Source organism: Copidosoma floridanum, unplaced genomic scaffold (genome assembly GCF_036245765.1).
Source record: "Copidosoma floridanum isolate Cflo_tuat_1 unplaced genomic scaffold, Cflo_Japanese_pri ptg000004l, whole genome shotgun sequence".
Classification (NCBI taxonomy): Eukaryota; Metazoa; Arthropoda; class Insecta; order Hymenoptera; family Encyrtidae; genus Copidosoma; species Copidosoma floridanum.
In genome coordinates this window covers 28,415,901-28,431,741 of record NW_028321881.1, presented here as the reverse complement: position 1 = coordinate 28,431,741, position 15,841 = coordinate 28,415,901, and the positions used below count along the sequence as shown (strand labels likewise).

Here is a 15,841-nt window from a genome sequence, read left to right as displayed (position 1 = left end):
AAATAACGCATAAGATTTATCGAGATTGAAGCGTCAGCATCAAAATCAATAAATAAAGGGGTCAAACCACCAGAGTGGATTATCGAGTGACGTCCCGTGTGATGTATACTATTTTTCTTACTACTTCACTTAAAGTTCGTGGTTCATTCACCATTGAATAACAATAAGCTTTAGTAGTAAGTATGGTGATAGGTTAAGTTTTGAGAAAAAGTGACGGGGCTGTATCGTCCGTTAACATTAACGATCCGAGCAAAGTGAGAAAGTTTATATTTAAAAGGATAAATAGTAAAGGAAGACGATTCTTATCATGCTTCTTACTAGAATTCTCGCGCGAACCGGGACATACAACACGTATGTATGTATAGAATATAATTACGTTTACTTTGCCTCTAGTAGAGGTACAGCTGTTGCTTATCTTTTCCTTTTTTATCTCCATACCTATACCTTAGTTTGAGCAAGTGCATCAGTTTTGACATAGCGTAGAAACATACATACCTATAATATATATGTTATATAGCAGCGGGGGGAAGGGAGCGTGCAGTGTACATGCAAGAGAAAGATAAATGGAGTGAGAGGGAGTGCGTAAGAGAGGAGATTGAGGAGACGGCTTAGACCGCAGTGTGGGTGGCTATATTATTTTGTAACGCATATTCCCTCATGGAATAAATAGTATCGACAGACGTAATAAAACTTTTTTTTAAAATCCCAAAATATTCATAGAAAAAATCAGAGACTGCATACGGTTTTTATTTAAAAATACCTACTTTACCTCTAATAACAATTATTGCAAACAAATCTTCGGTACTTCAATTGGCTCTCCAAACTCTTCTTCAGTAGATCTTGTAACAGATAAACTAGAAAGTGACTGTTTAATTGGTCTAAAAGAAGATTTAGACTTAATGCTAAGAGTTTTTAATCCATACCACAAAAAATAAGAATTCACTCATGAAAGAGAGTATAATATGTAATATAAGATAATATGATATGTAAGACGATATAAAGTGTAAGATATAATATGTAATATATCTTTGTAGGCTGATGAAGTTCCCACAACAGCCAATAAAAAGTTTGTAAAATAAAAAACACCAAACGAAGAAAAAAAAATTATTTATTTTCTGATTTGCCTCCAGCTAATTGCCAATTTCATCCTATCATTATGTTGTTTTAACAAGTAAATTGATACTATAAATTTAAAGTTTCAAGGATCGAGAAGTAGCCAATCATTAATTTAAAGAAAAATTATTTGGGTGGTATTGCTGAGCAAGAATGAATTTTCAATAACTTACAACGTTTCGGCCCATACTGTTATAAAATAGCAAGTCCTTTATAAGGTACAAAATACTTTTTACAACACAGTAATTAAAAATAGCATGCAAATTGGTGAATGTAATTTTCGAATCTTTACGTACAGAGGTCTTATATAGGCACCGCTCATACATATCTGTTTTGTATATGTCTTTAAGTTGATCTTGAATTCTAAGTAAGATAAAGGATATCGAATGGTACTATCTTGTAAGTAGAATTTAGGTAGTATTAGATATAACAAATTTACCTCACTCAGGTTTGGCACATTTATACAAACAATGTAGGCTACTGGCAGCAAACTGTTATATTGAGTATTAAGGATTTTAATGAGCAATGACCATAGAGGTAGTACTCTTAACTTCTATTTAGAAACATACGACTTTTACATGTATGAGTAGTATCCATAGAAGATCTGTCCAAAAACGTTGAATATTGCATTAACCACTTCACGCTCTTGCATGCTACTTCCAGTCACTGTGAAATGACGAGTATTTTGTACCTAATGAATGCCTTGTTATGTTATAACTGTGCGGGCTGAAATGTTAATAATTACTCAATATAATTTTTTGATAGCATTACCATTTTATTTCGGGTACAAAGGTTTTATATCGCGTGCATAATTAGCGATCGTATGGTATGGCTATGCATACATACATGTACACTCATAAACGAGCATCGATTTAAATTAAATTTTTTTATCGAAGTAAGTTATTTTGTAAAATAATTAAGTCTATGTCAGGAATACTAACTGATAATATTATTCTACAATGATAAAAACAAAATATTGAAAAAATTAATTTAAAAAAATTAATAAACAAAAATTCAATGACATCTTAACTGAAAATGTGCCAAACGCAGACAGCGGAACTAACTTTTTTTTGCAACAGAAACGAGAATCTTACGAAATCCTTGATTGATCTCAATCGATTAAATAAATAATGAGATGTAACTGTCAGGATTCCTTAACACAATTACACTCACACACACTCACACAAAAAAATAGTGTATTTTCTGTCATTTTTTGTCCGTAATAAAGCTTTTTTTATGAAGGAACAAAATACAAAAAAAATTCTTTTTTGTTCTTTTGTAACTCCTTTAGCAATTGAAAACTGTAAGAAAAGGTTTATAGTTTAGGTGTACCTTTAAATACAGATGACGTATTGTTTATTATTGTTACTTCTGACCAAGTAAAATTTTTTTACTTCAAAATCTATGTTCTTAAGTATATTACTTTTGTACGTACTTTTCTCTTGCATTTAATAGTAATTAAAGAAAAATTCAATAAAGCTATCTGTTTCAATGAAGTGATTGGCTAAATTTTTTGGTTAAAAAGAACACGAGGATCAAGGGCTAAGTTTTTTTTTCACTGTTACAATCAAGCAATAAATCTTACCTGACCACAAACATTCAGAACATTGAAAATATGTTATATCTTTGCGACGAATTTTTTTAAAATTATTTTTGTTTTTATAACAATTTGCTTTGTTCACCCCAACGATTACATTAATATTTTTTGTCAATAATGGTACTGAGGCAGGTCGCGACACAGCGAATATATCTACATATGCATGTATGAGTTTGAAATTTATTAGTATGACTTATACTATTGGAGAAAGACATATATTTACTTACATTGAGAGTACTGTTCGTGAGGATGTGGTGACATTGAGTGCGTTGGTGTATGCTGGTGCGTCTGTGGTGGCGTTGAGTGCGAGTGTTCATCTGTTGTCTGGCTCAGAGGTGTGGATATGCCTTGATGAGATTGCTGCTGTTCATGTTGTTGTAATAGTAACTGTTGTTGATGTTGATGCTGTTGTTGCTCATGATAGCTTATGTAACTGGTAAAAGATGTTCTGGCTGGACTGCCATGTTCTGTGGCACTGTAAACAGCAGTTTGCTGGGGTAGACCTGAGCGATCAAAGTCAGGAGGCTGTTGAATATCAGGTGAGAGGCTTTTGCTTAAATTATTATCTGAGCTGAGAGCTGGGCTCATTTCTGAAGAGAGTTCTGTATGGCCATATCCAAGTTCCGTTGATTTTGGACTTTGGCAGTAGTGTTGCTGCTGCTTGTTAGTTTGGCCAAGATTATAGGTTCCGTCAGACAGAGAATGTCCATAGTAACCTACAGAATCAGGTAAAGGCTGATGATAGGAAACCAAGTTGGAAAAGGTCTTGGATGATGACAATGTGGTTGGTGTAAAAGAGCCAGACATATTACCATAGTCATCACCAAGTTGGCTGAATTGCTGACAGTGCTGGTGATGCTGCTGGTGTTGGTGATGTTGTTGCTGGTGATTTGATTGCTGTAGCTGAAGCTCACGCTCTTTAGTCTCACGTTCAGCTAGCTTTTGTTGTTGATGAATCTTCTTAGGCCGACCACGTCGCTTTTTTATAATCTCACCGTTTTTATCTATTTTTTCGGAATCAGGGACTGGTATTTCTTCCGGATTCTTGATTTTTTTTGGTCGACCACGTTTTTTTTTGCCCACTATCAGGTTTACCTCTTGCTTCACTATCACACCTACGAATTCATTTGAGGCGCTGTAGTATTGTTCTTTATCTAAATGGAAGTTTAAAAAAAAGCAAATATACGCAAGTTTAGAAAATACCACTTGTTATCACTTTTATGTTTAGTATTCTTATCTCGAAAAAGTTATTAAGGAGCCAAAATTGTAAAAATTATTTCATCGTTAGAACTTACAATTAATGAATTAATACAATGAAGTTAATTATACTATTAATTATAATAATATCGAGTAATAACTCTTAAGCTCCGAATTTTCCGACCACTATGAGATAAATTAAAAAAATTATTAACAAATGAGTGCTTGGCATAAAAAAGTAACAATTCTGTGTAGCTTTTGGCCAGTTAATTATGGATGTTACACGAAGGGTGAAAAATTTTGTTTTACGGTCAATACATAGATAAAACAAAGAAATAATAAAAAAAGGCTGCGGAAAAAATTTCAGAACAAGTTATTTTTCTGAATGCTAGATATACTCAGCGTAACCATCAAATATGATGGGCAACTACAGCTTATGTCACCATAAGTTGATAAAATGTACAAGTACAAATGTAGCGAGAAAAAATAAACAAGAAATACATAGCATATGAGGGTCTAAAAATATTTTGATTAGTTTTTCTTCAATATATATTTAAATATACTACCAAACCATAGCTATTATTGATGTAAATCTGAGTGTCATTGAGAAATTTAAACCTTACGGTACTCCCTTGCGGAAATCTACGTAATGACACATGTTAAAATTGATGAATTTTACTCTGCTAAATCTTATAATACCTTTATTTCTGCCTGAAGTCTTCCAAAATCTCAAGAAATTTTTCCTGTTAATTCTTTTTTTCAATATAAGCTCTTACAGAATAGAAACACAAACTGAGTTACACTTGCATTTTCCGACAAAAATAAAAATATTTGAAGAGACACATTATGAGGAAAATTTCCTTTTCTTTTGAATGCCTTTTTGCAAACTGCTGAGAGCAAAGCGTTTTCTTGAGGTATTTGCAAAGAAAGAGGAAACACGTTCCTTCCAAACGGTATGAGTCAGTAATCCATACATCTGTGCAAGTCACCATTTTCTTGTCGCTCGTATTGTGCAGATTTAAAAAAACGAATAATATCAAGTATAATAATCACTAAAATAAGGATTCTTTGCATTCAATAATTCTTGTTTCTTAAGCTATAAAAGATTGATGTATACAAATTAAAACAGCTTAAAAATGATTAAATGAATAATTACAATTGACTTCTGTAAGTACAATCAATAAGTTTTTTTTTCGTCCAAGTACATTATAAACTGGCTTTTTCTACTGCCTCTGAAGATTCTTATCAAAAGTATTGATAATTTTTTCCAAGTACTCGTATATTTTTCCTGCTATCGGTAATAAAATAACAAACACAGTATATGCATCAAACGTAAGCATAAACTTCTGATAGGTATACATATATACTTATAGGTATGTATGCTCCACTACAGCTGTACTTTGGCTGCCTCGAACATTTCTGACATGTTTATTATAAGCTCAAAGAACAATAATTGTTTCAAGAATTATATTTGTTCATAATTGTTGTAAATACTTTTAAGTTAAGAAGATGTAAAACCATACTTAATCATTCTTTAAACGTGATGACACTTCTAAAAAAGTTAGTTGGAATCGTTAAATTAACAAGAAGAAGATTGTACAAGAATTTCGAGTTTTAAGTAGTGTGCCCGCATGGAGCTCTGGTGATGTTGCCTTTTCTAGTATGTTCACTTTCTGATACCTTCATTTTCACCGTGAATTGTGGTCTTTCTATTGTAATATGTCTAAAACCAGCAAACACAACCTAAAAATTCTATACTAACATATAACGTATCAAGTACAAAATTATATTTTTTTTTCATGAGCTTCTCATTATTAGAAGCACTTTGAACCACAAGTCTTATAGTTTTTTTTGAGACCCACCGTAAGAGGCCATGCAAAAAAAAGGTAAAAATTTATTACTCAGCTCACAGCGATTAGATCAGTTTGAAATTTGGTACACTGATTATTAGTTTCACTAAGGTTGTGAGACCAGAAGGTTTGGACCAAACAACATTTTGTGCTTCAAATTTTATTTCATCTTTAAGTTGAATGGAAATACTTCTCGGATTTTTATATCTTAAAAGGGCAATATATAACTGACTAGAGGGCGCCGCGCGCCCAAAACAGGCATGCGGCGCGACCAAGAAAGTGAGTGCACGGCGTGACTGTATTCGGTGGCGCAGGGCGACCAACTTTTTTCCAGTGAATGTATTTTTAGTACAGGGGGATAAATTCAAATTGTATGTCACTGCCTCAACATAACGCTCTCCCAGATTAATATTACAGATGGCAGAAGCGTACCTATAATCTGCAGATGCACTTCTCAAGTAGCTTCTCGTTTTTGGACACTTGTTTGTTGTTACTTGATTTAAATTTTCATTTCTATGAGTTAATGATCCATGTGCAAATTTACCAGCAATATTGGTGACCTTAGCGAATAATGTTGTGAGCAGAGCTCGCAAAAACGCATTGGTGAATCCACCTGGAATCGGAGAATGCTGATAATTTTCTTTTTTTTCGTGTGTAACCACACCATGTACCACAGCTATCACGTTCGTTAAAAACATGAGAAGGAATACTTCAAATAGCAGCTTGTAAATTTTCAGTACCCCCACATTTTAAGCAACAGAATATGAAAAGCACCTGATATATACTGCTTTTGCATGCTAAAAAGTTGATTTGAGATGCCCTTGGACACGTAATTACTATCAGACAATTTGATTATATCATGGTCGCTTTGAGTTTTAAATTTTGCTATGGAGGCACTGTTATTATCTCCACTAAAAACTCCAACTCCAACGTTAAATTCTTCCAATATTTGACTATGGCAAACAAGTTCAACTGCAAGATCATTCTCCATTGCCTTAGCGCTTCCATAAAAATTGAGCCACCAACCATGATCAGAAGCAGAGTACCCAAGATCGCATTTTCTGCACTTTCGATTTATGCTGCCATAATCCAAAATTGTAAGGCTGTACATACCAAATAGACAATGATACCTGTTGAGGCAGTCATAATTTTAGCCAAAACTACACTTTCTATGTGCCACATCATACGACACTGCAATCCTTACTTTTTCTTTCTTCTGCTCAAAAGGATAATTGTGACTTGTCATCAAGCTTACGCCATCCCTGTGTACGGAGTAAATGGGAATCGCCTGTAAAGGATGATTTATTGATAAATTATTACTAAAAATTGATGACAGTAATTCAAATGTCCTCAGTGGCTTGTGTGATTTTACGCCTGGTGCCTCAATAGGCTGAGTAAGATCAGAAGTTGTCAAAGGTGCAATAAGAAAAGGAGAGATCAGAGAAGTACTGTCGTTAGTTGTTGATAATGCACTCTGTTCCAAGTCCATACAAAGATGATCACCATTAATATCAGCAAAACTGGAATCTGGTGCTATAAAACTTGTATCCAAATGCGTCAGCCTGTTAAAAATAGGAAAATAAAAAGCTCTCAGATTTTATAAAACAATTTTATTAGTGTGTGGAGAATTCATAAGTCAGTAAAGATCTGCCCAAGAAAACTGCATATGAAACCACTTTGTTATCCTTGGTATAAATTGATCATTTTCATCATTAAAAATATTATTCAGTATACGTTAGTTGTAAATTATAAAAATACTACATAGTTATCGCACATCGTAGATGTAAGGAAATCAAAAATATAAATCTATCGTAGTCAGTAAGGAATATTTCTGCGCTCTAATATGACAATGACAGTAAAAAAAGATGATAAAGAATTCATAAAATATTAACAGTATTTGGCTTGTTTTATTGATATTTTGGAAAGTCAACTGTTTCTCAAGTTGTATAGCATTATGAAAACTGTTCTTAGCGAAATTTTAGATGATTTTACCAACAATTGGTTCATGCCTCTTGAAAAGATGATGTTCTATCAATAGGATATTGAGCTTAACTAATACTTCATTTGAATGAGTGCCACCCATTATAGTATCTAGTGGTCCTAAAAAATATTACAGTATTGAGTTTAAAACTTCAAAAATTTTGACTAAAAAAAGTGAAAGTTACAACAGCTGATCTTGAGCAGCTCTGCAATTTACTGTATACACTCTACGTTTTCCCTCTGCCTGCTATAAGATGTATTCACTGGTGGGTACTTTGTTGATGAGGAGATAGCCGTCAAAACGAATACTAAAAATACTCACTAATCCGTAACGCTTCTCATCCTCAATCTTTTTTAAGAAAACTGTGTTTTTACACAAAGAGCATAGCAGAGCATTTCGAAAAATATCGATATCAACGATCCATCGATCTATTTTCGGGGAGAATTGCTCCTTGTCAATTTGTTTGTCCAAGTCAGTGTTGGCTTGCTCCAACTTTCTCTTCATTGAGGCACTAAGTTTTGTTCGCTACAAAAATACTTTTTCACTAACATTCCTACTCTTCCACTTGAAATTTTTTTCTTTTTGTATGCTCATAAATCATAATGTAAGGTTAAGAGTAAACATTAAACAGTAAACAACTCATCGAGACAAAAACGAACGGCAAACAGCTGATGTATTGTTGCTAACTATAGCCACACAAAATTTCAGGGTAGAATGACAGCGTTGTCATCGTTCGCACGCAGCTCATATAATTACAAAATTATTATATGTAATATTTTTCTTGATATTTTGGGGCAAATAACAAGACTCATGGTTTTTCTTTTAGCGACGTTTCGTCGACTGAAGTGTTGACCTCTTCAGGCTTTATTAACAATAATAATAAATTTTACAATGACTAATGAATATGGATACATATAGTGTAAAAATAACAAACGGAATACCTTATTGAAAACAGTGACGGAAACTTTAACGTGTCGAGCAAATAACTCACACGCGAGTCAAAATGGCAAAGGTGCATACATTTTAATGACCATCGCTTTTATAGCCAGGCACATATATACGCACATACAAATTTCGCAATTCAACGACCGAAATTTGTAGTTTACATGTCTTTCTTATAAACGAACTAGTTCTAGAAATATACATTTATTTCTAGAACCGTACGGATTTGAAAAAACTTTGATAAGTGTGACTTAACTTATTTACATCTTCTTGTTTATTTATATTGTGACTATTAGAGGTAATGTAAAGCATTTCAGAGATCAAACGTTTGTTGTAATTTGGTTCTTTGTCCAATACTTTGATATTATCCGAATCAAAATTATGATCATTAGAGATTTGGTGTAAAGTTACTACCGATTCCAATTTATAGTTGTTTTGATGTTCTCGTTTTCTCTCTTTTAGCGCTCTCTTCGTTTCACCTGTATATTTTGCTAGACAGTCACTGCATGAGATTTCATATACAACATTTGTATTATCCAAAGTCTCAGTGATATCTTTTCCCAACTGTATAATATTGTTTAATTTTTTGTTTATTCTGGGAATTACTTGTACATTAAATTTTCTTAAATCTCGTTTTATTTTGTCAAAGTTTTGTGGAAAGTAAGGCAAACTTATAATAGTGGTATTTAAATGCAAACGTTCTGTAGCTTTTATTGTAGCACTATTAATTTTACAAAGTCTAATCTTAATGTGTTTATTAATAAGGTACCTCGGATAGCCATTCTCAAGCAGCATCTGTCTCACAATTTCTATATTTTTACTATGGAATGAACAATCAGAAAGTTTAATCGCCCTGTCTACTAGGTTGTAAATTATATTGTGTTTTTGCTGTGGTGTATGATTTGATTCATAGTGTAAGAGTGTGTTGGTAGACGATTCTTTTCTGTACCAATTAGTTATGATTTTATTATCTTGTCTTATTAGCGTCATATCTAAGAAATTAATTTGATTTTTTATTTATACTTCATCTGTAAATTTTAAATTTACGTCATAACTATTAAAAACTTTGGTCACAAGGTCAATATCTTTTTCTCTTATACAAGTAATAGAATCGTCAACGTATAAAAAATAAAAGAGCTGTTCCACATTATGTTCGTTTTTTAAAATCCTCCAACAGTCATTCACACAGTCGTCAAGCACCAATTCCGCAAAAAAAGGAGAAATTGGTGACCCCATTGGGGTACCAAATATTTGTTAATAAAATTTTTTATTGAAGGTAAAATATGTGTTTTTTAAAATAGAAACTTCGTTAACTCTATGATATCATTAAACGGAATTTTTGCACGACGAATGTGTCTTACACGTCTCTGAAGGCTTTTCATAATTAAATCACACGATACATTAGTGAATAGTGAAGTAACTTCCAGGGACACCAACACATAATCCTCCAGTATTTTAAAAGATTTAATTTTATGTATAAGATCCAAACTATTGTTAGTGTGGAATTTTGATTTTGGCTAACATACTTTTAAGGCATTATATAGTATCTTTGAAAGCATGTAAGTTGGACTATTGGTTAGTGAAATGATGGGTCTTATAGGAACATCTTTTTTATGTATTTTCGGGAGTTCATATGCTTTGGCTAATTGTGTATATGTTTGTGTAATTTGTATGTTGTAAAACTTGTATTTTAAAAAATTGTTATTATTAAGATATTTTAAGTGTTCATGTACCTTTTTTTGTAAAACTTTTAACGGATTCTTTTTTATTTCTACATATGTGTCAGTGTCACCCAGAAGCACAGTCATTTTTTTAATATATTTGTCTCTTTCCATACATATAGAGGTATTGCCCTTATCAGATTTTAGAAAAATTAAATCTTGATAATCTTTCAAAAATTGTTTGGAGTAATTGATTTTTTTACTGTAAACTAGATCATTTTGATTTAAATGTGTTTTATTTTTTATGCTAAGATTTACTATTGAACTTATGGTTTGTCTTATTAACTCTTTAGAACTGTCATTTATTTTTGTATTTATTAAACCATGTTCTAAATTTTTAAATGTATCAATAACATCCTTTTTTTTTAAATTAAATGTTCTTTCACTAAAACCTTGTTCAAGTGACATTATTTGGGCAACCTCTTCTGGTATGGTTGTCTGTGTGAGATTAACAAATTACTTTTGGTTATTTTCAAATGTTGGCTTATGTGTTTCTAGTTTTGAATACAAACGTATAAACTTATGTTTAAGTACAAACTTCAAATGATTCTTTAATCTAAAACATTTTTTGTCAACGTTCACTAAATATTGATGTAATTTTTTAAAATCTATTTTGTATTGTATTATTTTGTTATACAATGTATCTAATGATGTCTTTTAATATTTAATATGAATTGAAATATCTTCAATTTCAAATTTCAAAAAACGCACTTGCAGTCCTTTAATCAAATCTGAAGACAGCTTATTACACAAGTTACTATTAAATGAAAGGTTTACACAATTCTTACTGGCATACTTTATGTGCGCTGGAACGATGTCATGTTTCTTACAGTGGAGCAGGAAAATGTTGCGTGGGCACACCCTTGACAGCTTTATTTTCAATCCCTTCCACTGTTTCAAAATTATTGATTATTATCAACGTTAACGTATTTTCACAGATCATAGTCCATTCGAGTATTTTAATATCAAGAAAAGTTTCAATCCTTAATAAACATGAATTTTAAATTATACCTCTTAATTTCATTTCAGCATTACATATACTATCCAGGAAAAGATAATATAGAGGCTGATTACCTATCAAAAATCCTGTTCTGGAATTACATGAAAATTCAGATGATAAATCTGTGATAGAGACAACAAATTTCTAAGTTAAAGAGATAAATAAAGCACTAAAAATCAATTTAAATGAACTTATATTCTAACACGCCTCCTTAAATTTATATAACAATCTTAATTTTAGTATTTTTCACTACTTGACATTTAGCATTTTTTAGAACCTTTTAAAATAATTTTCGCCTTAACCTTTGATAAAAATTTCTAGTATATTTTTTACTAAATCCACTTTTATAATATCGATCGCTGCACATCAGCCTTCATATATAATAATTGAATCATACACTTTAATAACAAAATTAAATAACATATCTCTTATAAATAAATTAATACTACTACAAATTTGGATATAGAGCATGACTGTATTTAAATAAAAATCTAAAAATGCCAATCTTTCAACATCCTTCAGAGATCCTGTTCAGGGCAACATGCTATTAAAGTATATAAACATTTAAATATATCATTGGTAAATACAAACATATCATAAAATAGGGAATGAAGAATACCAATACAAGTGGAAAAATAACACGTAATTATGTTCGATGAAGTGCTCCAACAATAAATAAATCATACACGGCTAATACATAGTAACACGCTGAAGACAGCGATTGGTAAGAAGATTGCTGATTGCAGAGCTACGGAGTGTGCCCACTTTTTTTTTACTTATTCGAGCGCTCCATCGTCGCAAAGTGCTAAACCAGGTGCATATTTTATTTCTCATTTGAGAAGCATGGTAGAGGTATGCGCCTACGAGGGGAAGAAAGGATTTGCGTGGAAATGTCTGTATAGGTGCATATTTTGGAGACTCGTGGAAGGGGTATACTGAAGGTGCGCCTACAAGGTGAGGAGTAGAAATGTCGGTAACGCTTCTCATCCTCAATCTTTTTTAAGAAAACTGTGTTTTTACACAAAGAGCATAGCAGAGCATTTCGAAAAATATCGATATCAACGATCCATCGATCTATTTTCGGGGAGAATTGCTCCTTGTCAATTTGTTTGTCCAAGTCAGTGTTGGCTTGCTCCAACTTTCTCTTCATTGAGGCACTAAGTTTTGTTCGCTACAAAAATACTTTTTCACTAACATTCCTACTCTTCCACTTGAAATTTTTTTCTTTTTGTATGCTCATAAATCATAATGTAAGGTTAAGAGTAAACATTAAACAGTAAACAACTCATCGAGACAAAAACGAACGGCAAACAGCTGATGTATTGTTGCTAACTATAGCCACACAAAATTTCAGGGTAGAATGACAGCGTTGTCATCGTTCGCACGCAGCTCATATAATTACAAAATTATTATATGTAATATTTTTCTTGATATTTTGGGGCAAATAACAAGACTCATGGTTTTTCTTTTAGCGACGTTTCGTCGACTGAAGTGTTGACCTCTTCAGGCTTTATTAACAATAATAATAAATTTTACAATGACTAATGAATATGGATACATATAGTGTAAAAATAACAAACGGAATACCTTATTAAAAACAGTGACGGAAACTTTAACGTGTCGAGCAAATAACTCACACGCGAGTCAAAATGGCAAAGGTGCATACATTTTAATGACCATCGCTTTTATAGCCAGGCACATATATACGCACATACAAATTTCGCAATTCAACGACCGAAATTTGTAGTTTACATGTCTAACTTATAAACGAACTAGTTCTAGAAATATACATTTATTTCTAGAACCGTACGGATTTGAAAAAACTTTGATAAGAGTGACTTAACTTATTTACATCTTCTTGTTTATTTATATTGTGACTATTAGAGGTAATGTAAAGCATTTCAGAGATCAAACGTTTGTTGTAATTTGGTTCTTTGTCCAATACTTTGATATTATCCGAATCAAAATTATGATCATTAGAGATTTGGTGTAAAGTTACTACCGATTCCAATTTATAGTTGTTTTGATGTTCTCGTTTTCTCTCTTTTAGCGCTCTCTCCGTTTCACCTGTATATTTTGCTAGACAGTCACTGCATGAGATTTCATATACAACATTTGTATTATCCAAAGTCTCAGTGATATCTTTTCCCAACTGTATAATATTGTTTAATTTTTTGTTTATTCTGGGAATTACTTGTACATTAAATTTTCTTAAATCTCGTTTTATTTTGTCAAAGTTTTGTGGAAAGTAAGGCAAACTTATAATAGTGGTATTTAAATGCAAACGTTCTGTAGCTTTTATTGTAGCACTATTAATTTTACAAAGTCTAATCTTAATGTGTTTATTAATAAGGTACCTCGGATAGCCATTCTCAAGCAGCATCTGTCTCACAATTTCTATATTTTTACTATGGAATGAACAATCAGAAAGTTTAATCGCCCTGTCTACTAGGTTGTAAATTATATTGTGTTTTTGCTGTGGTGTATGATTTGATTCATAGTGTAAGAGTGTGTTGGTAGACGATTCTTTTCTGTACCAATTAGTTATGATTTTATTATCTTGTCTTATTAGCGTCATATCTAAGAAATTAATTTGATTTTTTATTTATACTTCATCTGTAAATTTTAAATTTACGTCATAACTATTAAAAACTTTGGTCACAAGGTCAATATCTTTTTCTCTTATACAAGTAATAGAATCGTCAACGTATAAAAAATAAAAGAGCTGTTCCACATTATGTTCGTTTTTTAAAATCCTCCAACAGTCATTCACACGGTCGTCAAGCACCAATTCCGCAAAAAAAGGAGAAATTGGTGACCCCATTGGGGTACCAAATATTTGTTAATAAAATTTTTTATTGAAGGTAAAATATGTGTTTTTTAAAATAGAAACTTCGTTAACTCTATGATATCATTAAACGGAATTTTTGCACGACGAATGTGTCTTACACGTCTCTGAAGGCTTTTCATAATTAAATCACACGATACATTAGTGAATAGTGAAGTAACTTCCAGGGACACCAACACATAATCCTCCAGTATTTTAAAAGATTCAATTTTATGTATAAGATCCAAACTATTGTTAGTGTGGAATTTTGATTTTGGCTAACATACTTTTAAGGCATTATATAGTATCTTTGAAAGCATGTAAGTTGGACTATTGGTTAGTGAAATGATGGGTCTTATAGGAACATCTTTTTTATGTATTTTCGGGAGTTCATATGCTTTGGCTAATTGTGTATATGTTTGTGTAATTTGTATGTTGTAAAACTTGTATTTTAAAAAATTGTTATTATTAAGATATTTTAAGTGTTCATGTACCTTTTTTTGTAAAACTTTTAACGGATTCTTTTTTATTTCTACATATGTGTCAGTGTCACCCAGAAGCACAGTCATTTTTTTAATATATTTGTCTCTTTCCATACATATAGAGGTATTGCCCTTATCAGATTTTAGAAAAATTAAATCTTGATAATCTTTCAAAAATTGTTTGGAGTAATTGATTTTTTTACTGTAAACTAGATCATTTTGATTTAAATGTGTTTTATTTTTTATGCTAAGATTTACTATTGAACTTATGGTTTGTCTTATTAACTCTTTAGAACTGTCATTTATTTTTGTATTTATTAAACCATGTTCTAAATTTTTAAATGTATCAATAACATCCTTTTTTTTTAAATTAAATGTTCTTTCACTAAAACCTTGTTCAAGTGACATTATTTGGGCAACCTCTTCTGGTATGGTTGTCTGTGTGAGATTAACAAATTACTTTTGGTTATTTTCAAATGTTGGCTTATGTGTTTCTAGTTTTGAATACAAACGTATAAACTTATGTTTAAGTACAAACTTCAAATGATTCTTTAATCTAAAACATTTTTTGTCAACGTTCACTAAATATTGATGTAATTTTTTAAAATCTATTTTGTATTGTATTATTTTGTTATACAATGTATCTAATGATGTCTTTTAATATTTAATATGAATTGAAATATCTTCAATTTCAAATTTCAAAAAACGCACTTGCAGTCCTTTAATCAAATCTGAAGACAGCTTATTACACAAGTTACTATTAAATGAAAGGTTTACACAATTCTTACTGGCATACTTTATGTGCGCTGGAACGATGTCATGTTTCTTACAGTGGAGCAGGAAAATGTTGCGTGGGCACACCCTTGACAGCTTTATTTTCAATCCCTTCCACTGTTTCAAAATTATTGATTATTATCAACGTTAACGTATTTATTGAATTTTACTGATATTATACTCATTTTCAAACACTTTCAGCCACAAATTTTGTCGTATTAAAGTACAAATAAAATGTTTATTCAGTCTAAAATTTGTTTCTTAACAGTTGGCAACTTACGAACTTTTTTATACTGGAGCATAGGAAGTAGAGCTCTCCCCTTCACCCCCTCAAGCAATGACAGATCAACCTTAAAT

General features: G+C 31.7%; 1 protein-coding gene across 2 annotated transcripts in view; it reads right to left on the bottom strand.

The window, feature by feature from the left end:
- The window catches only part of Tdg (Thymine DNA glycosylase), an 889,072-nt gene that overhangs the window by 88,926 nt on the left and 784,305 nt on the right, over nt 1-15,841 (bottom strand). The window contains exon 10 of one of the 2 annotated variants that reach the window (XM_089595813.1): nt 2,938-3,864. In XM_089595813.1, coding sequence (XP_089451939.1) covers nt 2,938-3,864 — 927 coding nt within the window. The remainder of the gene's footprint in view (nt 1-2,937; nt 3,865-15,841) is intronic. The other variant, XM_089595819.1, reaches the window with a different exon arrangement.